Below are 22,124 nucleotides of genomic sequence, written 5' to 3'. Positions count from 1 at the left end.
ACAAAAGTCAGCCCTATATCATAACAGCTAATGAAACGCTGTGTTGCACCAATCGCTCGAGAACACAAAATCAATATGATAACCACCTTCCTTGTTTTAAGAACACAATTGTTTTTCTGCTTCGCTCTCCACCTGGTCACTCACCGTAAGCAGTCATGGTACCAACGTAAGGCCCGTCCATGACACTTCGGTTTTCCTCAGCTAGCGCCTTGATGTACCGTTTGCTGAGGTCGAGGATCTGCTGCCTCAGCACCGCGCTGTTCTCATGGCTGACTCGCTGCTGGATGGTGAAATGCAGCAACATCATGCCCCAGATGAACCCGAAGCACACCAGGAAGAAACCCAGCTTCTTGGACGACAGCTTCCGCAAGAATGGTATGGCCATGCTGACTCGACAGGAGGTGGAGGGACTGCTGAGATTCTAAATTAACTGGAGGGAAGGTAATGAGGTTGGGGAGGAGAGTCAAGGGGGTAGGCGGGGCATGGCCGTGTCAGTAGGCGTGGCTGCTGTGGTTTACCGGGGGACGGTGCACGGCCTCACGGGTGTGATTTCCTTCTCTGACCTGTCCCCGTCGCTCAGTAGCATTTCAGTGACTTCAACCTGCTGCGAAAGAAACACAGAAAAATACAAGATCTGGTTAATCCACATGTTTAGAATAAAAACTGATAGGTCTGTATAAAAAAATACATATACAGTATATAAGATAAACCCAAAGAACTCAAAATATCACATGGCTATGGTTGGGTGGAGGTGGAGTTGCTCAACACGGGCATTCTATAAATTTCCAGCCTGTTACTTTCAGCACGGAGTATGACTTCGAACTGAGACAGACCACACAGCACACAGAGACGCACTGTACACGACCGGGACATCAGGGTTGGTGGGAGGCCCTGTTATGGTCGCACAACAACATGCTGTATAGACAACCAGGCTCTATATGAAATGTTGATCTTGTTTTGCCAACAATGCATGATTGTTTTTAAGAATGTACCTTGTATAAAGTAAAGAAAAACAGAGTCACAAGTGTGCTAGTATAGATTACCTCTTGTATGAAAGAAATACTGACTTCCAGTCACTAGCTAACAACAATCTAACTAATTTAAAGGTTAACGCTTCTGTGACTTTTTCCAAAGCGGCAGCACAGAAGGGCTCAGATACTGTGAGCTTAATGATTGATTGGGCTGTATGGAATTTATGCGGCACAGTTTATAGTTCCCTCAAATAAACATTTGGATCGTCTACAATTCATCTTCCTGGCTGACAGGTGGGAACACAAACTGAATGTTAAAATACATGCAGTTTCTCTTGTTGGATGTATCTTGCATAAAGTTCACAAGGTATATGAGGTTTTACAAAACCAAAAGGTCCCTAAATCCCGTGTGTGCACGGCATGCATCTCAAGCATAATCAATAGTTAAGTTACATTGAAAAATCTGTGTAAATTCATTCAGCAGCACTAAACTGGATTAAGGAATCCAGACACTGAAATATTTTGATGTGCATTTACCTGTTCTGCATTATTCATAATAGAAGCACAAGTGTGTCATTGTATGCAGTCATACACTTTGTGAGTATTGCAGCAGGTACCTAAAATCTCTGCATCCATTTGCATGCAGCATGCGTGAATTAAAGTGAAATGCAAATGAAAGTGTCTGCAATGAAAGCGTTAAATATCATCTAGCTTTTATCTGCGTGTGATAGACCAGAAATGTTACAATGAGTGACTCATTGCAGACATCACAAAACCACAGTCTTTTTCAATATCCTGTCCCTGCTAATTTGTGGTGCATTGTTGCAGTTCTTTTCCTGTTGTAACATATTTGATAATAGGCAGCTATTATCAAAATGTAATTCACTGGACTGCAGCTCATTGCTCAACAACTACCAGATGTGACGTGTATTAACCGATAGGAATTTGCTCGTCTATAACAACATTATTAGATCAAATTTCAATAAGATTATTAAGAACCATCAAGAGAAATTAAATTCACACATAATCCCTTCAATCAGCTGCGTAGATCTGTGAGAACAAAGCCAAACAGGCTAATAACTGTTAACTTCCTGACTGAAGCAATGCCAATGACAACACACTTGGCCACGACCAATTTTTGAAACGCAACAGCCCCGCAGCACTCCTGAGACCGTTAAATACTGCGACATGCCTCGACTGATAAGCTGAAGCAACGCATGTCAAAAAAAATATTAGCTGAATAGCTTTGTTGAGTTTTGGGGCTATATAAATGCTTTGACTTAAATTTTTCTTTTTCGGCTGTGGCAACAACAACAAAAACTTTAAACACACAATCAAGCCAAAAGACAAAGATGTTCTTGCATCTGCATTCAACCTTTGTGGCACTAAGTGTAGAAAGGGGATTCCAGCAGCCTTGTATCCCGCTTATGCTTTTTAAAAGGATGTGTAACCAGGTCAGGACCAGAGTCGCCTGCATTAATTCAACACTGACAGAAACTGATTTGAAATCTTGTCCAAATTTTACGTTATTTGCAGATACCAGCGGTCAAATTCTGAATGAGGCTTGGCAAAGATGGGTGGAAGAGATTTCCATATGAACATTCCCAAGAAATACAAAAGACAGCCTCACAAAAGACTCTTCACCTTCCATCCATCAGCTTCATAAATAGGTCATAGACACGCTGCAGGCAGCTTCCAACAGGGCTGGAGTCTTACAGCAGGTTATGACAAATAAGTGCTTAGTGAGTTAAGACAAATCCTCGTGTTCGGTTTTTGCACAGGCCAATCTTTTCAAGCATGTTAAGAAAGCGGTGGTAATTGCTGCTCTGTCTGAATTCCCGTATCGTTTTCTTTTTGCGTTCAACGCACTCCGATTTGCTTTATGATGTGTGCAAAACAAGCCTTTCAGTGGGGGGAGATAGGAAATCTCTGCACTGCACTGTGAATTCATGAGACAACCCCTTGGCAGTAGCGCGCCGCAATCTGCAGGGCTGATAGCATCGGATGTCTCTCATTGCTCGGGACTCACTTGCTCGGAAGAGAGCAGAAAAAGGTTGGCAGTGCTCACCGGGTTGGCTGCTGACAAGGATGGGAGGTTTCGGGGCTGTTTATCAGAGGGGAACGCTACCTCAAACTGCTTTGTGGTACGTCGCCGCAAGAACCCCGAGCCAAAAACTGTACAACACATTGACTCAGCCGCTTCTGAATATACACAATCTGAGCCGGAGCTCTAGCCTGGCCTGATTTCCTGCATCCATCCATCTTATTTAGAGACTAAAACCAATCAGACATCACTCCTTTGTTAGGAAGCTTTCCAGTGAAGGGTTGTATTTTGACCTGAAAGTTGGGGATGCAGCCGTCAGTCCCCCCCCCCCCCCCCCCGAGCAATGCATACATCTCCTCTCGGTTACCTTCTGGTCTCTGATTCAGGTTTCTAATTTGTCTGGCAGGAAGCCCCCCGGCTGTCAGCGGCAAACACCCGGTGAAACTGTGTTGACAGCCAGCTGAGGTTGCAGAATAAATGATCCTTTGCAACTTGAGATGATAACGTAACAACCTGCTGAATGGCTTTTTCATTGTTGGGAGATGTAGCAGCACACAAAACCCCGTGGGTTCAAGAGGCAATGAAGACAGAACCAATTGAATCATTCAGGCCTGGGAGAAAATACTGTCTGGCCAAATATGCTACAAAAGACTTGTCCTGTTTGGGACAACAGAGCTGAAATTTAAGCCGTGAAATCACATTTTCTGTTCTATGTAGTATCGTGAACAGTAGTCAGGTCAAAGAGGGACTGTTGTATCCTACCAGGGTACAACAAAAAAATTATTTTCAAAACTTTCAAAAGATGTGATGTTACAACCACCAAGGGTACGTCATTCAATTTTCATTTGTATGCATATAAATGTAGTTTATGATAAACTCGTGGGGATTTGGAGTTAGCAGAAAAATTGCATCATTGTCAAAATAATAATCTGAAGCTTTAATATCTCTCCAGTAGTCCTAATCACATAACCTTTGCCCTTCCGTCATACGATGAATTGTTATTAAGACCAGGCCAGATGGCTGAGAGAGGTAAAGACCTTCGCCTTTGCCTCCATGAATGTAGCTGAAAATAACTTCCTTAAAAACGTAGTTGAGAGGATATTCTATAAAGGTGAAGCAGGCTGAGGGAGGTCCGGATTAATTCCAGTGCATTACTCCTGGTCGAAAAGAGAGAATTTTACTGAAGTGAAACAACACACGCTAAGAGCTTGTTGCATAACGGTGGAAAGTGGGGAAATATGCTCTGGATGTAGCCTCAGCTATCAATTATAGATCAGCTTTGAAAAAGTATCCATTTTTTCTCATATATAAAAAGGCACATGGGTAAATTTAGAGCTCTCAGGTGGTAACCAACTGCCTATCATTCTCTGAACAAAATAATTTACAACGTGCTAAATATATTGCAGTATCTTTATTTTTGCCAAAAGTAGTTAAAACACGAGACTGAGATTGTGTTTCTGCCTTGACTTTGCATGTCCTGCAGTTAAAAGTAATATTTTCAAAGAAAGAGTGATGGAATTTTCTTTTTTTTAATGTTTTCAAGAACCAATAATTCTCTGACAGACATTCCATCCACACCGGAGATCCAGTGATCTCTTTCAAAAAACACCTCACTCAACAGGAAGAAGCGGGTTAATCCACCGAAAACAATTTTGATCGAGTCACAAAGCTTGAAAAATCCCGGTTTGTCTTTGTTTGTTCAACCACACATTCACAAAAACCAAAAACTTCTGTGCAAATCTGTATAACCAGTGTACATTTGTAAATTGTAAAATTTCAAAGTCCGAATTATGTATATTACTTTCTATTACTGCTTATTATTTATCTTAATACTTCTCTACTTCTTATTATTCTTATTACCGTATTGTTGAATGTTCATTCTTTCATATTTCTTTGGCTTTACCACAATGGATATTTCTGACGAAAGCCCAACTCTCCCAGACTATGACTAGGTTAGTCCACTTGTTGACATGATCCTGATTAAACAACCCCGCTACCATGGAGACTGGTGTGACTCTGCATCTTAATGGGCTTCTTCACATGAGCCCCACCTCTTAATTATTCATTAGGCCCTTCAGAGAAGTAGGCACTGCTGCCATTGCCTCACCACCACCTTATTGGTGTGACTCCATCTGGAGCTCGAATATCAAGAGCTAGACGGGCTTAGCCTGCAGCTCAGTCCAGGAAGTTAGTCTAAAATGTTACAGGCAACAAGATCGATGGTAATGCGTTCTATATTGAGTCACTGCTGAGCTCAAACAGTTCTTCAGGAGTACTAGATTCAAATGACTTTTCTAGTGATGTTCCTTTTGACTAATTCCCTTTAAAGAAATGCCTAAACTCTGCCAAGAAAAACTTAACTATGACTTAAATTAAATATCTCCCATGCAACAGCTTGCTTTCAATAATAAATGTTTCAGAAATTTAGGTTGATGTAATTTGTAGTAACATTTGTTTGATCCAGGTCCTTTTTTCAGATTGATAACATCAAAAATTAAACGAGCAACATAACGCAACGTCATCATCCTGACAGGAAGGAAGCACACGGTAAAGCTTCCCCAGACTCCTTCACTCTGCAAACCATCTGACAGCTGCTTCAAGAAGGAAGATGCTCCACTCTGGAAGCTTTAAACTTATCAGCTGGGTTTGCATGGGACATTTCAGGCCTCAGCGCAGTTCTTAAAACCTTGAAATTTGACATTCTTACATTCTTAACAATCAGTGAACTCGTGGCTGCCCTGAATGAAGGAATGACCTAAGCACTTCAGTTGAGACAGAAACAAAACTTGCTGAATGTCACGGGCACGGAAAAGGAAGTCAAGTATATCTTTGTTTTAAACTTAACAGAAGCCGTCTTTATTTTCGTGGACACCCAGTGCCTGTTTGCTTTGGAAAGAATTTTTTTTTAAAAACACAGGGAACAACATACAGAAGAGCTTATTGTGTTTCATTTACAAGATGACAGGTTTATTATCTCTGACACTAATAACCAACCCTGAATACACATGCGCTTCAGCACTTAGTTTACAGATTGAGCTGTTCATATTGAACAGATGCATTAAACATTCGGTTTTCTTGTTATACCGTATCATGACTTTTATGACATCTTAAGACACGTTACTAAAGTAATTTAAAACTGTAATAAGTGAGTGTAATTTTGACATACCGGTGTCTCATGAGATGAAGCATGTGAATCAGGCTGCATTCACAAAGATCTGAGTGTCAAAACAGACCAAGCGCTGATGATAGATGTGGCTCTTTCTGATAACAAAATATGATTGTGAGTTGTAGCTGGAAAAAGTATGAATTCCAAAAAAAAAAATACAAAGATGCAAGCCGTAAAAATAAATCATTAATAGAAGTGAATAAATATGTTACAAAAATATGCATTAATGCTATCACAGTCTTAATCATCATGGGGAGGTGTTCACTCCATACTAAATTTATATACCAAGCTCTTAGCAATTTCACCAAACATAAATCTAATTATAATTCTAGGCATCACTCTTAATGCAATCTAAATGCTTAAAAGCCTTTAAGAAAAGTCAAGTGTTGCACAATTTTCTTTCTTTTTTAATCATACAATAAAATATAACACAAACCTCAGCCACACACACACTTAGTGTTATTCTGTAGCAGGATCTGTAAATTTCAGACATTTACTAAAGCACTCAGAGGTCATTGCTTCCATAACATCCCTGAAGGTACGACGAGTTACTGAAATAAGAACAGGCAGTTTAAAAGTAATTAATTATAAAATTTCTGAAAAGCCTCTGAGACAAAAACCATGAAATTGGGGATTCCATTAATTTTTGAGGTTACTTTGAAGGCCCCTTACAATGATCCGTAATCTTCTTTTTATTACCACTGCACTTTTTGTAAGCATTGCCCTGGATATGAAAACAGCTCTTTAAACAGCTTTACAGTAGGATTTGTGACCCTACCAACCAACATCTTTGCAAAATGAATGCACAAGTGCTTTGCAAATGCTCAGGTCAAAAACAGCAGTCTAACTGTAAAAAGTGTGTTAGGTGATGAGAAAGAGCCACTTCAGAGCAGAGTGCCATAGTGGAGTGGGTTTTCCAGCTAAGGTGGAACAAATACGGAAAAATTTTATCCCAGAAAGCTGATTTTTAGACCTCAACTGCACTCGAGAAAAAGCAGACTGGTCTATTGGTGCGATTGTGTGTTTGTGCTGAAAGAACAGGAGCCCTTTAATCATAGAAAGGCCAAGTGTTCCACTTCCCTGCATGGCATCCATCACTGCAGCTGGTTCGCCCCAATCCCTCCATCTTCAATCCATCTTTCCTAATCCATCCACTGCCTCTGGTGGCTCACAACCTCAGCACCCCTGCGTACTCTCCGTCACATGCACACACCCTCCAACGGCGTATTGCCAGCGGAGCACGCTACCGAAGCAAAGCTCCTTTTCCTCAGGATTTAAAATCCCAAGGGCTATGGCAAAAAAAAAAAAGGTGGCTGAAAGAGCTCTTTATAAAGCCAGGGCCAGTTGGTGGCACAACTCAGGATGGTCACTACTCAGCATTTGCACTCAGACTACAGTCAAGGTTCACAAACAGAGTTTTTGTTTTGTCGACTTGAATAAATGTCCCTATACAGTCACTATAGGAAAATTCATCCAGAACTTTTTGTTACTGATTACCCATGAAATCACACGTACAACCACAGATATGACGGCCTTTTGAAAAATCTCCTTGTTGAAAATACACACAATCACATTGGAGCCTGCACGATAACGGCGAAATACATCCAATATAATCGAATCAGCATGTCATAACTTGATTACCTGATACTACTAATGGTGCAGGCTGAAAATTACTGGACTGCACTGGTGAGCTAAGTGCTTCAGCAGTGAGCCGGAGTGACTTGATACACATCAGAGCAGAAAATCAAGCTTCTGCCTCTCATTATGTCCTTGTTACCGGCTGATTGCACATTGTACATTTTCCTCATCTTGCTGGTCTTTCACAAATAGTTGGAGCACAGACGACAGATGAATCCTTGGCTTGCAATTAAATGCATTAGTTGTCTAAATTCGCAGCAACAACAGTACATTTACTTTCATCCTCTATATGGACTATTGTATTAAATCCAAGTCGATATTGTCATCTCAGATGACAATCTTTGGGCTTATGGGAGATACATTTTAAAAAAAATATAAATTCCAGTTTATAACGTCTATAGCCAACATCCTGTATAGATCCTCACCTGCGCATAATACGGTGAAAACACTGATTGATGAGCTAAAACTTAAAAGTCAAGTGCAGCATTGTTAGATAACACAGTATCTGCTGTAGATGTTCCTCAGGTAATAACCACGTATTAAAGCGTTGACTCAATTTATTGCTGCTTAATGACTTGAGGCACCTTTTCTGTGTGTGGGGGGGGAGACTTATTACTAGGAACCTGTTCCCAACATAACAACTATTGAGTCAAATAGCTTAAAGCAACCTTCTACTCTCCACGATGTTTGTTTCTCCGCCGGTAGAACCTGTCGTGTGACAACAATGGGACCCCCAGCCCGCTGCGACACCGATGTTCCGACTCCCTTCTCCCACGGCGGTGAAAAATCAGCTAGCGTTGAACGTTAGCCGTTCAGCTCTATCACCGAACGGGCTTCGCTTTAGATACTGCTAACTGACTTACATCAAAGCTAGCATCTTTTCGGGGTGTTGTAGTGGAGGTTTTTTTTTTGGGGGGGGGTTTCAACGACCAGCTCCACATTTCAGAACACAGAATCCATCGCCGCAACGACAAGTCGCCCACTCTGAGCACACAGCTAAAGCACTGCGCCTCGTTTTCCAGAATTATTGCCCTAACAATGGGGCAGAAACCGAGCTTCTTAGCAGTTAAGCTGACAGAAAAGGAGCTTACCTTTTTAATTATTTCTGTCCTGTAGCCAGGGGTGATGTGGAAAGGTGGGAATGAGGTTTACAATCCAGGGAGCGGGCGGAGGGAGACGGTTAACAGTTGAGCAGTCGGGAGGAGATGAGGCTCTGGCCGCGGCGCACGAGCTGCTCTGTTCTCTCTGCCCACTTGAGGAGCACGAGGGATCCGTTAGGGATCGTCTGCCTGTTAACACTGCGCAGAAAACGCACACGCTAATACTGTATTGAGTAATTTAACAACATCGTTTTGTTTTTTTGTTTTTAAAAAAAAAAAATTATAATTCTTAAAAGTAAATTAAAAAAATTTGTTTCCATCTGCTTCGCAGTTCAGTTCATTTAAACGTCTAGAAGTTTATGTAAAATGTAATGCATGACTTTTTTCATAATAACGATGTAAAGACTCCTTTGTAAAGGATCCGCATTCTTCCCTGTAAAATATTTAGTACTGAAAAAGCATTCTTTTTATTTCTTGTTAAAGAATCTGGCACGGTTACTTTAGGTCAAGATCTTGCATGATGAAATAGTATTATCAGGACCACAGTTTGAAATTCATCAGGCAGACACAATTCTCACTTTAGTATCTCTTTTAAAAACTGGAGCAATCAGAGATCCATTTTTCTTGTCATATTTAAAATAAATTACTGTACTGGCTACTGATCTGCTGTTTGATTTATTATGACTATCATTCGTGTGACGATATCTGAAAGTGAAAGAGACATAAAACAGGACGATCCCTAACTATGGAATCATTGTGTCACTGTCCAAAAATGTTTGTCTTTACTGCCACCTGCTGGCTGTCTGACGCATTTCTGCCTTATTTGAGAACTCGTGGAACCTGGCTTTAACTTAAGGGTTTGATATTGGTATTGGTATCGTTTTCAAACTGGTTCCTTGTAAATATAAATAGGTGTGTAGTTTCAGGACTTGTAAATCTGCAATTAAGGTAATTAGTTTATATACTGTAGATGTGTCCCTACAGTAAACAGGACAACAGCACTGATCCAGTTACGGAACAGAGGATGGAGAATCAGAGGGAGACGGAGAAGTTGTGGCAATTTTTAATGCAAGAAAGTTTCAAAACTTTCATAGGAGTGTACGGGAAGCTTTGATAATGGCTGCAGCCAATTGAGTTAATGTCCTACTATTATTTTTGAATAACCGACTCTGTTCCAGAACATTGACAGATACAAAGTTTTTGGTTTCATTTTCGTTTCTGCCAAAACACAAAAACTTTCTGGTTTTTGTTCCATGAACTTGTTCAGCACCTATTCTCTTGTATGGTATGCCACATTCACACATCTATGAGTTCACTTCTTGTGTAAAAAAGCACAACTCGCAGCTCAGCGTCTGAGAAAATAGATTTATTATTCAAATAATGACATTTACACAGTAAGTTCATGGTGTTTTATCATCTAAAAGAGGATTTGAAGGATAAACATTTACAGAAATGTTACATTTATATATCATCAACCAGCTCCAAGCAGCAAGAGAAGTCTTGACATTAGAAAATTATATTCATATTATATCTAAGCTGATCATTGTTCAGTACAGACACATAGAACTGAATTTGATTCTAGAGAAGGCACTCATGATTAAGATCAAAATTTGCTTCAATCTGTAATTAAATGCCTATGTGGCAAACTTGAGTACTTGCATGTATTTTGAGATGGTTTGTGGGACTTCGAATATTTCAGACAAGGATGCATTGTAAAATATAAACGGCTACAAAAGCAAGGAAACTGTATTTCAAATAGAATAACTAATCTCCAAGAGTCACCAATCTATCTTCATTATACAGTTCAAGCAGATGAATAAACCCAGTCATTGCCTCATTAAGAAGAGGACTCTATATCTGTAATGTATCTATGAAGCTGACATTGCCCCCAATAAAAGATAAATGACTTTGGCCGAGACACATTCTTAACAGTATTTTCCAACAACACATTCTTGTCCATTAATTCAACCCAGTAATGTAATAATAATACTTCATAAGCCAGCAGGGAAAGAGTTCATTTTGAAAGCTTTTTCTCAATAAATAAAAGTCACTATTGTTTAGATAGATGCCAGCAGCATAATCAACATAACCACATCACTTTAAAGCTTTTCCATTTGTTTATTGGAGAGACTTTCGTCTTGAGATGCTGCAGCATCTTTAAAAAATAATGAATCATTTTCATTGAGTCTTTCCTTCAGGAGACTGTATCATATTTCAGAAATTTACTGTCAAAAACCCAAATCGTTTTGATTTAATTCAACACAAGATCTAATAAGAGAGAAGCGTATAAAAGTGACTTGTGAGCTCGTGGTGCATTCACTTCCCCAGCCTCTTTGCCACATCCTTGTAGGCCAGCTCTATTTCTGCATCGGACGCGCACGTGTTGGTGAACTCGTCTCGCTTGGAGACGTTGTCAAGGTAACGCCACACCCCTCTGAATTCAGATGGGATGTTATAGTTCCTGTATTTCTTGGCAACCACCTGTAAAAAAAAAAAAATCATCACCGGTGCTATAACCACATTCATAAGAGAGTGTGAACCAATCGGAAGCCGGTTACCTTGATGACGTGGAGTTTGGGCAAGAGGTTGCAGTCAGCCAATGTCAACTCGTCTCCATCCAGGTATTTCCGCTTGGATTCCCCCGTCTGAACCTCATCAGGTAGCGGACTGATCAGATACTCATCCAGTTTAGCCAAAGCTTTGTCTAGACTCTTCTCTAAAGCTGAACACACACACACAAAACCCACAGATAACAGATATTTTTATTTGCTGAATGCATAAATGGTATGTTTTTGCAAAAGAAGAGAGCTGACTTCGATGTTTATCTGGTCTCGTGTTCTTGACGTAGGCCGAGAACTTGGCAAACGTGTCGTTTCCGGCCGCGTTGGATTCACGATTCTTTGCCATCAGTTTAGGATACCTGAAAAATGTTGTCTTGGTAAAAAACTGACTGTCTTGCATTACTTCCTTAATTTGCTCCTATGTGTCAGGCCTACTTTGGTGGTGCCAGCTTCTCCTCCAGGTACTCTTCTATTTTGTTGACGTCAGTCAGAACCTCCCCCTGGAAGGTGAGGAAGGGCGGGTGTGTCCCAGGAGCCAGGTTGTGCAGGTCAGCTGGTTTCCTAATCAGAGTGGAATCCTTTTAGATTTCTACCAATGTTTAATTCATATTTTAATATCGCAGACAAGCAGTCCATAAACATTTACTGCTTCTTTATCTATTCATGATGGCTGTTGTTGCTAACGGTTACCACCTTGGGCCTCATTTCTCAACAATAATTACTTTAAATCACTCCTTACTTTTAAATGTGACCCCTGAGAAATTTTTCAATACTTTAATGTTTTTCCTCATGGCAACACTTAGAATTTAGACATAATTAAAAGCATATTGGAAAGCTCCTCTAACGCTGACCATTAGCCAGTAAATCAAACATTATAGGAATGCAAAAAATTGTAGGAACATTCACTGAGACATAGAGTATTTCTTGATCCATGAAAATGAAAAACAGTCTGGGTTTCATTTTTAACAAATACTGGGAGTGATTTTTATTTAAAACCCACATGAATATAAATATAACCGGCAAAACTATTTGACTTAGATGAGGAATAAGCAAAGCAGGGCTTTTTTCCCTGAAAACAGCTGCTATGATAGTGATCTGTGGGTGAGGAAACCAAAACAAAGAGCTCGAAGAGGCTAAAAAAGATGATAGTTCTCTGTCTATCATTGTTATAGCAAACATCTACAAATAATAATACACATTCCATATAGTTTGTTGAATATATATTATAATAACATGTCATCGGTACCTCTTGAGGTCGACAGTGGTGACGTTGAAGACGACGCCTTTCAGCCAGAGGATCATGAAAAGGCGCTGAGAGAAGGGACAGTTTCCGATGCTCTCCCCGTCACTCCCAGCCTGCAGATGCACACATACACAAAAACTAAGTTCAGCTTTATTGATTACTGATTCACTGTCTAACTGATCACTTTTTAGACTTACACATCTTCCCATACGTGCACAAGGACAATCTCACCATAAAACACACATTAGTCTGCGTTTTGATTCTGTTTTATTTTGATAGTGTTTTCCTCCATGCAGTGTTGTTCCCTTTGCACTTCCTGTTGCCTCATCTTGTGATCCGTTTTGACCTTTTGTTTCTCCGGTCTGGCGTTCGTCTCTTGTGTTCAGCTCTGTTAGGGTATCGCTGTTTCCTCCATGTGTCTTCCCCTTCAACATTTTTCCCTCCAGTGTGTGATTGTCGGTCTGATTCACACACAGACACACAATCCACACAAACCTCCTGACAACTACTCATCCAGTGAAGCAAAATGCACACATTAAGGAGGGCAGGCAGGGGGAATTGGAGTGTGTGCACACATGCATTCACATTTAGAACCAGTGCATGATTATATATAGTAGGATTAATATGCGTGTGTATGTGTGCACATGAAAGCTGCAATAAGACCATGTAACGGACACCAAGGCCAACATGAATAATCAATACCGCCTCCATTAACCGCCTCACTGCACGTTTGAACTCCTGGTTCCTGTGATGCTGAAGCAGTTTATCAGCTGCAAAAAATAACAAGAACTGCTCTACTGTCACAGCGCGTGTCTGTCAAAAAAAAACTTGTTCAATATTAGTTGAATGTTAGTGAGCCCACTTACTATAAATTGGCTAATACATAAATATATATAACTTTAATTGAAGCATAAGGCGCGCAGCTTCATTTGTAGCATGCAGATGTGAGAGTTTGTTGGATGCTTTGGCCTAAATCCTCACCCAAATAAAAGGAGTACGAATATTTTTTGCAATTATCCCTGAAAAAAAATATTTTTCTCTTTTTGAGTGTGTTTCTCTTCACAAATAAGGTCAAACATGTGCATGACTCCACACACTACAGTCTTTAACACATAATCTTTCAGAATTTGTGGTGGTGAGCTAACAATTGGAACAGCTAAAGACAGGCATACCTATTGACAACATTCCAACACATATTGTATCATGACCTCGGACCATTTAATGCCGCTGCTCTCATACTGAAAGAGTTCCATTAAAAATTCATGGGGGGAGAGAAAGAGAGAGATTGTCTGTGCACGTGGGTGTCAGGTTAACGCATGGAAAACCAGCAAACAACAACAACAACATGGCATGCGCAGGCTTAAAGGGGCCATCCATGTCTCACACACACAGACACACACACACACACACACACACACACACACACACACACACATACACACACACAGATTTTACATAGTGTGAAGTTGAAATTTTTATGGTTTCAACAAAAATAACAGCTGTTCCAGGCAGATTGCAGGGTGAGAGTGAAGTTTTTACAGATCCGCAAATTTAGAAGTGAGAGGAAATGGGATCTGGTGTCGGGTTGAGATGCAACAAACAGAGCCAACACTAAAGCACACACACACACACACACACTCTCCCCACCTTGACAAATAGCTCAATATCGGGGTCCTTGTCCTCCTCGGTTGCTGTATCCGTCATGGTCAGGATGAACACGTTTTGCTTGTGTGTTTAGTTTCCACAAGTGTGTAAATGTGCCTGCTACTGTGTGTGTGTGTGTGTGTCCCGTTTCAGTTTACAGCAGATTTTACTCCATGTGGTTGTCCCACAGCAGCTGCATTACCGAGTCAGCTGAGGGCGAATGCCAACAGGGGTGTGTGTGTGTGTGTGTGTGTCAGAGAGAGAGAGAGAGAAGGAGAGAGAGAAGTTTGGACCCCGAGGCCTCAGTAGCGGGGCGTGACAGCATCGTGCAAAAATAACCCCCTACAGTGGAGTGGAGAGGGGGTGTCACTCAAAGGAAATTGAAGCCCAGATCACCAAAGGGTGTCGTCCTGATCCCACTTCTCACGGCGATCCTGAATCTGACCCTTCAGCATCCAGGGATCCCATGCTGGAAACTCCCTGCCACCCAGTGTTGTAATGGTTTTAATCATGCTGGACTGGGGAGAATGAGAAGTCAAGGGATAAATGTGGACATATGTGATATTTATTTAGAATCAACCATCAGGAACACTGAGTGGAATCTTCAGACTGGTAGATACACACATTTCTAAAACCTGAATTAAGCTGCCTTTCTGCAAACCAAAAATATTTTTTTCCAAGCTGCAACACAATCCGTCCATTACAGGGAAGATTTGAACTTCCTGTTTTTAACAGTGAAGTCTGATTGGTTCTTTTCGGAGGATGGAGCGATCTAGCAAACTATCTATATAGCTAGTTAGGTCAATAGATAGATAGACTATCCCAGCAGTGAGTCAGAACATTCTTGTCAGTTCAACATGACTTATATTTAGCGCACACACACACACACACACACACACACACACACACACACACACACACACACACACACACACACACACGCACGCACATGCAAAATCACAGGAGATATTTACTGACCTTGCACCATCGTTCACAAGAAACTGATATGAATATGATTGCAAATATTTTATGAGGCCTGTAAATTAGTTGAAAGAGATTTGATTGGCTGCCTCTGAAGGGTATGTGTGCAGATCATGTTTGCACACGGGTCATTAAGTCAATCGCCTGATGAATCAGAAACGCAACCCAATTCTTCCCTACCTTAACAAAAAGTGTAATGCTAACATCCTGCTTCTCAGGTTTCTCCGAGGTTTCCTCCTTCTCAGAGGCCGATGAAGATGATGAGGATGAGGATGAGGAAGACGAGCTTCTGCGTGGTGAGTTCCTCCCTTCCGGCTCCACCAGTGCTGACCCCCAGTCCCGACTCAGCTCATTGCTTTCCTCCTTCTCCTCCACCTCCTCTTCTTCCTTCTCCTCCTCCCTCTTCCAGTGCTCTTCCACTTCCTCTTTCTTCTCATCTTCTGCATGCGAGGAAGACGAGGACGATGAAGAAGAAGAAGAAGAGGAGGACCTGCTTCGCCTCTCTTCTGAGGGAGGGCGAGGTGGTGGGAGAGAAGGAAGGGTGGGTATTATTTTCTCGTAGCCTGCCATCAGGTCCGAGGGCTCTTCGTACACCGACGTGTCATAAGAACCCGACAGCTGGTTCTGGTAGACCACCTCTGGGGTCTCGTACACGTTCTGAGAGAAATCCATTCTGGACGGAGGGCACAGATAGGTCGTCCCGAGATGGAGTCTGTCAAGGTGTAGAACAGAGTGACTGTGATACCTGTGGTGTCTACCTTATCAAAAGGCACCCCAGGACTTTGGACAGGGGAGGGCAGGACAGCAATGCCAAGTGGCGGCTGGGTGAACCGTAAAGGAGAATAAAACTTGAACATCCATGGCAGATTATAGCCCCTGCTGAGTGGTGATAAAGACGCTTTCAAAGGTTAATTATAATCTAGGAGTACAAAGTGCATCTTTTAAAGGACGATTTTCAGTTTCCGTTTATTGGTAATCAGACTTCATATTACCTGTTCAACGTTTTCAAGCAATAGTAAAAATTTGACAACAGTTTTGGGGGAGCCAGTCTCAGCTGGCTACGGGCAAAAGGCGGGGAATACCCCACATAAGACACCAGCTCATTGTGGGGCCACACAACTGACAAACATACACACACATGCTCACAACTACTGACAGTTTGATGTGAGGATGATTCACATAAATTGCATGTTTTGGGTAGAGGGAGGAAGCCGCAGAACCTGGGAGAATATACTACTCCGCACAGGTTAGGAATCAAACCCAGAACTTCTTGCAATGAGAGAACAGCGCTACCCACTGTTCCACCATGCTGCCCTGGTTTAATCCAGTCATTGTCAAGTCATTGCAAAGACAATTGCAATTCTTTGTTTTTGCTCTACATTATAAATATATTCACATTTTTGCTCATTATGTTGAGTTGAAACAAAATTACAACTCACTATTTTCACTAAACATGGACATAATTATCAAACTAATTTTCGTGACGTCAATTTTTTAAATTTTCATTGAAATAATAATAAGTTTTAAGTAGACTCTACTGATTGCTGATCTTCTGCATTGAATACCACCAAAACAATAAACACTTGTTGTCATGTCAAAAATTTTGCTGATTTGAAATTTCATAAGTAATAGATAGATAGACAGACAGATAGACGGATAAATTAATAATTAAATGTGTAAATAAATAAATAAATAAATAAATAAAAATAGACCGTTGGTTGCATATGTAAATTCCAGCACATTCAATTGGTTGATTCTGATTTACCTGAAGGTGTCAGGTGCCAGATACAACTAGAACGGCACGTTTCATGTCAAAATTAAAGCACATTGACGTTAAAACGAACATGTAAAATAACGTGAAGACAATAATACGTATTTCCCAAACATTAATAAAAATAGGTAAACGCATACATTAAAAAAAAAGAAGCCAAAAAGAATGTTATTTATTCGTATGCACTACTAGAGAAGATTTATTTTGAAATTCCTGACAGGAAATTGCTTGATTACTCAATCGCGACGATACAGAAGTTTAAGGAAGTTCGTCGATGATGTTTCTGTTGGAAACAGGGAAAAAAAATGATTTTATTTTCAACAGGAAAATGTTGCGGATAACCACCTGACTCACCTGTGACAGGTAATTTACATGGAAGCTGTAAAACCTCCTGCTTTGGCAGTGCAGAGATAGAACTTTGTTCAGAGATAAACTTAAATTATACGCACCTTATATAAATATATATGTATCACATTAATATGCTTGATTTTTTTAAAATTATTTTTGGTGTTTAAAATGTCATCATTTATTGTTATTTATTTAATGTCATGAAACAACTTCCTGGTTAGTTCCGGGTTCGGTTTTCGGTAGATTCTCCGAACTTCCGGGTTCTGTCAGTGTCTAACATGAACGGGGTCGAATGGAGCTGAATGTCCAACAGGAAAGTTTTATTTGAATTGTTTCTATATAAAGTGTAGATAATTGACGTATAATTTACATTATATAACGTTTTGCTGATTAAAGTTGTCAAATACTTTAAGGAACAAATTTACGTCAGACAACGAGCCGTGACGTCACCGGTTAGTATAAATACACTGCTGACATTTTGAGGGCAAAATTACCTTTTTTTTAAAAAAAAAAGAATGCGTTTGATGTTAAGTATTTTATTTATATACCATAACAAAATTAAAAAGCATGTTAGCTGTGTTAATCTAGAGGTTGGTGAAAATATTTGAACCATTTGGCTTCATTATCTTCCTCTAGGAACAACTTGTCAGGTTATTTTCCCGGTAGAACTGAACTAGCTGTAGATCTGTCCTGTTCAGTTTTTTTTTAACCCACATCATGGATTGTTTGTAGTGCATAATGTTGTTTCAACAGTGTTTGGCGTCAGTTAGGAGTCACATGAAACAAGTTATTAATGTGGAATGTGTTAAAACAATATAGTTAAGAGCCAATGAGTTTCCAGCACAACAGGTTCTGCCACTGCTCAACAGTGCAGTTCTAAGAGTTTAACAGAATTGTGGAGTATATATAATTAATTATAGAGTAATTATTATGTTATTGTGATAGTGACCACCGAGTTTACATTGTTGATCATGCAGGTGTTAACTCTCCTTCCTTTTGCTATTGTTTTTTAGGTTTTGCCTGAAGCTTGTCTGAAATTTTGAGCTACTGCCAAATTATTTTCACCGTCGTGCAGCTGCTAGAGATGGCAAATAAAGGGGAAATATGAAACTGTAGCGCAGCAGTTCAAAATCTACATTATTTTAAGATGTTACTGAAAATACTGCTGGGTTTCCTGTGTGGCGTCGGGGGTTTGGCCACAGAAACGACTCTACAGGATCCTCCGCCTCTGCTGCTGGTGTCGTTTGACGGCTTCCGAGCGGAATACCTGCAGAGGTTCCCCATGCCGAACCTGACGCTCCTGTACAGCCAGGGGGTCCTGGTGGAGCAGCTCACCAACGTCTTTGTCACCAAGACTTTTCCCAACCACTACAGCCTGGTAACCCTGCTGCTCGTGCTTTTTATGCCGTAATGAGTGATTCTGTCAAATGGGAGAATGTGATGCTGGTCTAAAAAGTATTGGAAGTGTCACAGACTGCTTTGTTTGAAATGTATTTATATGGAGTGATGCATCAGATGTCAAAAAAGTTAAAGGAATGTGTAAAAATGCAATTTATATTCTCCTTGTTGAATTAGAGTGATTCTTATTATCATTAACAGTTGTCCCTGTGTTTCCTCTCCAGGTGACGGGGCTGTACGCCGAGTCTCACGGTATCGTGGCCAACCACATGTACGACCCCATCAGCCACAAGCATTTCAGCATCAGAGAGACAGATCCCATGTGGTGGAGCGCAGGTCAGCCCCTGTGGCTCACGGCGCAGAAATCCGGCTACAAGACGGCCACCGTGATGTGGCCCGGCTCCTCTGTGCCCAACCGTACTGCCACACATTTCTTCAACTACAATTCCAGCATGCCGTTCCAGGAGCGGCTCGCACATGTGATCAACTGGATGTCTGGAGACGGAAAGGTAGAAAAATTGAAAAATATGTCTGTCGAACTTACCTTTCGATGTAATGTAGTGAAAATTTGTACGTACATTTATTACTCTCCAGGAGGAACGAGTGATGTTTGCTGCCCTCTACTGGGAGGAACCAGACACGTCAGGTCACTTACTTGGCCCCGACGACACCCCTGCTATGAGCAAAGTGCTGAAGGAGGTACATTATGTACATTATGTTGTGTGTTTGCTCTCATTTAAACAGCTAAGCTGGACTTAACCGGTTTAACCAGTTATTTCCGAATGCGTGTCCAGCTGTGATGTAAATATCAACCGTAAACTTCTGTTTCGTCTCTTTTTGTGCGATCAGGTTGACGACCACATCGGCCTTCTGATATCAGAGCTAAAGCGGGTCGGCCTCTGGGGTCGCATCAACGTCCTGGTAACCAGCGACCACGGCATGGCTCAGTGCTCGGCTGAACGCCTCATACGGCTGGACGACTGCCTCCACCAGGACAACTACACACTGGCGGATCGAACACCTGTCGCCGCCGTCATCCCACTTGCAGGTAATTAGGACCGAATCCTCGTTCCTGAGATTATAATCCAAACACAAAGTCACTGTCGGAAACGTTTTGAAGCGACTCACACTTGCGTTGACGTGCTGCACGTCCTTCACAGACCCAGCGACCGTTTACGCTCTGCTGAAGAAGTGCCACGCCAACATGACGGCGTATTTGAAAGAGGACATTCCTGATCGGCTCCACTACAAGAACAACAAGCGAATCCAAGAAATCCTCCTGATTGCTGACGAGGGCTGGACCATCATTCAGCGAGGGGACAAACTTCCACAACGTACTAAGTTCCTTGAGTTTGTTTGATTCGAAGCAACTTATTTTGTGACATCATCAAGGTCAAAGTCTCCACCCACCGTGTTCTTACTCTCCTTCCCTTTCTCAGTGGGCGATCACGGCTACGACAACGCCCTACCCAGCATGCACCCCTTCCTGGCGGCAACGGGACCCAGTTTCCAACGTGGTTATCAAATTCCTCATTTGCGGAGCGTGGACATTTATCCACTCATGTGCCACCTGCTGTCGGTGCCCCCCCAGCCCAACAACGGCACCTTGACGGAGGCTCGGGGTTTGCTGGCTGCTCAGAACTACTGGAAGATCCTTCTGATTATCATCCTGGTGGTGGGGGTCTCCCTTCTACTCACTACATGCGCTGGTACATTTGAAATACTGGAAGTTTGAAAACGCATCGTACGGTCTCTCCTGATTGGTCCTTTTTGAATGTGTGTGTTGCGTTGAACCGACTCCCTGATCCACCGGCTAACAGAAGTGGTTTCTCTTCAGTTTTTTCCAGGTTGCTGAGGTGGGTTCGGCCTTTCATGAGAGTGCCAGTCAACGACCTTGAATACCTGCTTGAGTGAGCGAGTCACAGCAGGTCACCACACACACACACACCGTCTTTTCCAACGGTTGAACTCTGGTGGAAAAACTCCAAAATCCCTCAGAATGTTTTTAATAAAAATCTTGTGTAGTTGTGGAGGGTTCTTTATTGTAAATTATTTGGTAATGGGATGATTTATAATGGATAATGGAATGTTTTTTTTTAGTCGATGTAAGAGATTTAAATTTTTCTGCAGAAATTATCTACGTGAAAATATTTTTGTCTGGATGTGTTTGTGTGTTTTACTATTTATTTTTTATTTATATCAGGCGTGGCAAAACTTCACTGCTCTTGGAGGATGTTCATTCAGTTAAATTTTGTAGAAAAAAGACTTGTTGTTCAAACTGACCTCAATAAAATTGTTCTTTCTAGGTTAACCAGAATTTTTCAAATATGGAATCAATAAATTCTGATGAAACTTTTATGACGGTTTGAGTTCCCTGAAAGGACTGAGCTGCTAATTAACTAAAGTATTCCCCAGGCTGTCACATGGATATTATTTCTTTCTTGAAGGAAGGTTTTTATGTCTTTTGCCCTGTTGGATGTCTGTTATGTTTGTTTTTGTACAAAATTAAACAACTAAATGAAAATCCTCCCGAGTACTAATTCTAGAATTGTTTCCCGGGTTGTGGTTTTAATGTTTGGCCAGAAGGGGGAGCAAGTAGTTTATTCTACACATGTATACTGGCTTCCCAAAGTTGTTCAAATCAGTTGATCAATCAATTGATGCCTCCTTTCTGTTATCAACAAAAGCCAAAGAAATAAACACTATATTTATTATGAAGTCTGAGTCAAAGCTTAATATTCTTGATTCCACCGTGCTTTTGATTCATCATCAAAAATGTGATCTAACCAAAGTCTGAACAGGTTGACCTGTTTTTAAGATTTCCAGATACAGGAGGAAGCAGCCAGTTCTGGTGACACAGACACGTGATGGGATCTCAGAAGGTATGGAGACGAACAGAATATCTGGTTTCACATTTTTATGAATTTCAGGATTTGATTATAAATAAAGTTGATATAAGACCTGTTTTGTTTTTTTCATCCCGCGTTCTCGCATGAAGTAAAAAGTGACACATTTGGTTTGATATCTGTGGAATCACCTGTTATACTGAATCTTTGTCTCCCCACAGATAAGTACGCCTAATTGGTCGTACACATTCTAATGGTTATAAGTGTTGAACAGGAGTGGAGGAAGAAATCAAAGTTCATTTCTACCTCTTGTCTAACTGGTAAGTTTGATCTGCATGTTAATGTCAATCTATAACACACCCCTGGCGTAGGATTTAATAAATGATTGTGACATTTGTAAAAATTGTGTTTCA

General features: G+C 41.0%; 3 protein-coding genes across 7 annotated transcripts in view; 1 reads left to right on the top strand and 2 right to left on the bottom strand.

Annotated features, from left to right (window-relative positions):
* mgat5 (alpha-1,6-mannosylglycoprotein 6-beta-N-acetylglucosaminyltransferase) overlaps positions 1-9,050 on the bottom strand; it is a 49,839-nt gene extending 40,789 nt beyond the window's left edge. Inside the window, exons 1-3 of one of the 3 annotated variants that reach the window (XM_068309225.1) lie at positions 8,911-9,050; positions 519-604; positions 145-430 (exon numbers count right to left, since the gene is read on the bottom strand). In XM_068309225.1, the coding sequence (XP_068165326.1) occupies positions 145-385 (241 nt within the window). In that variant the 5' untranslated portion in view covers positions 386-430; positions 519-604; positions 8,911-9,050. Of the gene's footprint in view, positions 1-144; positions 605-8,910 lie in introns of all 3 variants that reach the window. The other 2 variants (XM_068309224.1, XM_068309227.1) reach the window with 2 other exon arrangements.
* A 1,227-nt stretch (positions 9,051-10,277) lies between these two features.
* On the bottom strand, positions 10,278-14,493 carry LOC137591460 (chloride intracellular channel protein 5-like). Its single transcript, XM_068309472.1, has 6 exons — positions 14,371-14,493; positions 12,727-12,836; positions 11,916-12,041; positions 11,733-11,839; positions 11,478-11,641; positions 10,278-11,400 (listed from the first exon to the last, which is right to left on the bottom strand). The coding sequence occupies exons 1-6, from the start codon at positions 14,425-14,427 to the stop codon at positions 11,236-11,238; spliced, it is 729 nt and encodes a 242-aa protein (XP_068165573.1). The 5' UTR covers positions 14,428-14,493; the 3' UTR covers positions 10,278-11,235.
* Positions 14,494-17,355: 2,862 nt separating this feature from the next.
* enpp4 (ectonucleotide pyrophosphatase/phosphodiesterase 4) lies at positions 17,356-21,589 on the top strand. 3 transcript variants are annotated; one of them, XM_068309604.1, is made up of 8 exons: positions 17,356-17,482; positions 18,481-18,845; positions 19,090-19,374; positions 19,460-19,564; positions 19,715-19,913; positions 20,026-20,199; positions 20,305-20,574; positions 20,703-21,589. In XM_068309604.1, the coding sequence occupies exons 2-8, from the start codon at positions 18,615-18,617 to the stop codon at positions 20,777-20,779; spliced, it is 1,341 nt and encodes a 446-aa protein (XP_068165705.1). In that variant the 5' UTR covers positions 17,356-17,482; positions 18,481-18,614; the 3' UTR covers positions 20,780-21,589. The 3 variants fall into 3 exon arrangements, with proteins under 3 accessions (XP_068165705.1, XP_068165707.1, XP_068165706.1); XM_068309606.1 differs by having other exon boundaries at positions 17,373-17,482; positions 18,670-18,845; XM_068309605.1 differs by lacking the exon at positions 17,356-17,482 and adding an exon at positions 17,763-17,919.
* The last annotated feature ends 535 nt before the right edge of the window (positions 21,590-22,124 follow it).

This window comes from Antennarius striatus, chromosome 24 (assembly GCF_040054535.1).
Source record: "Antennarius striatus isolate MH-2024 chromosome 24, ASM4005453v1, whole genome shotgun sequence".
NCBI classification, from domain to species: domain Eukaryota; kingdom Metazoa; phylum Chordata; class Actinopteri; order Lophiiformes; family Antennariidae; genus Antennarius; species Antennarius striatus.
This window is presented reverse-complemented; position numbering and strand designations above follow the sequence as displayed.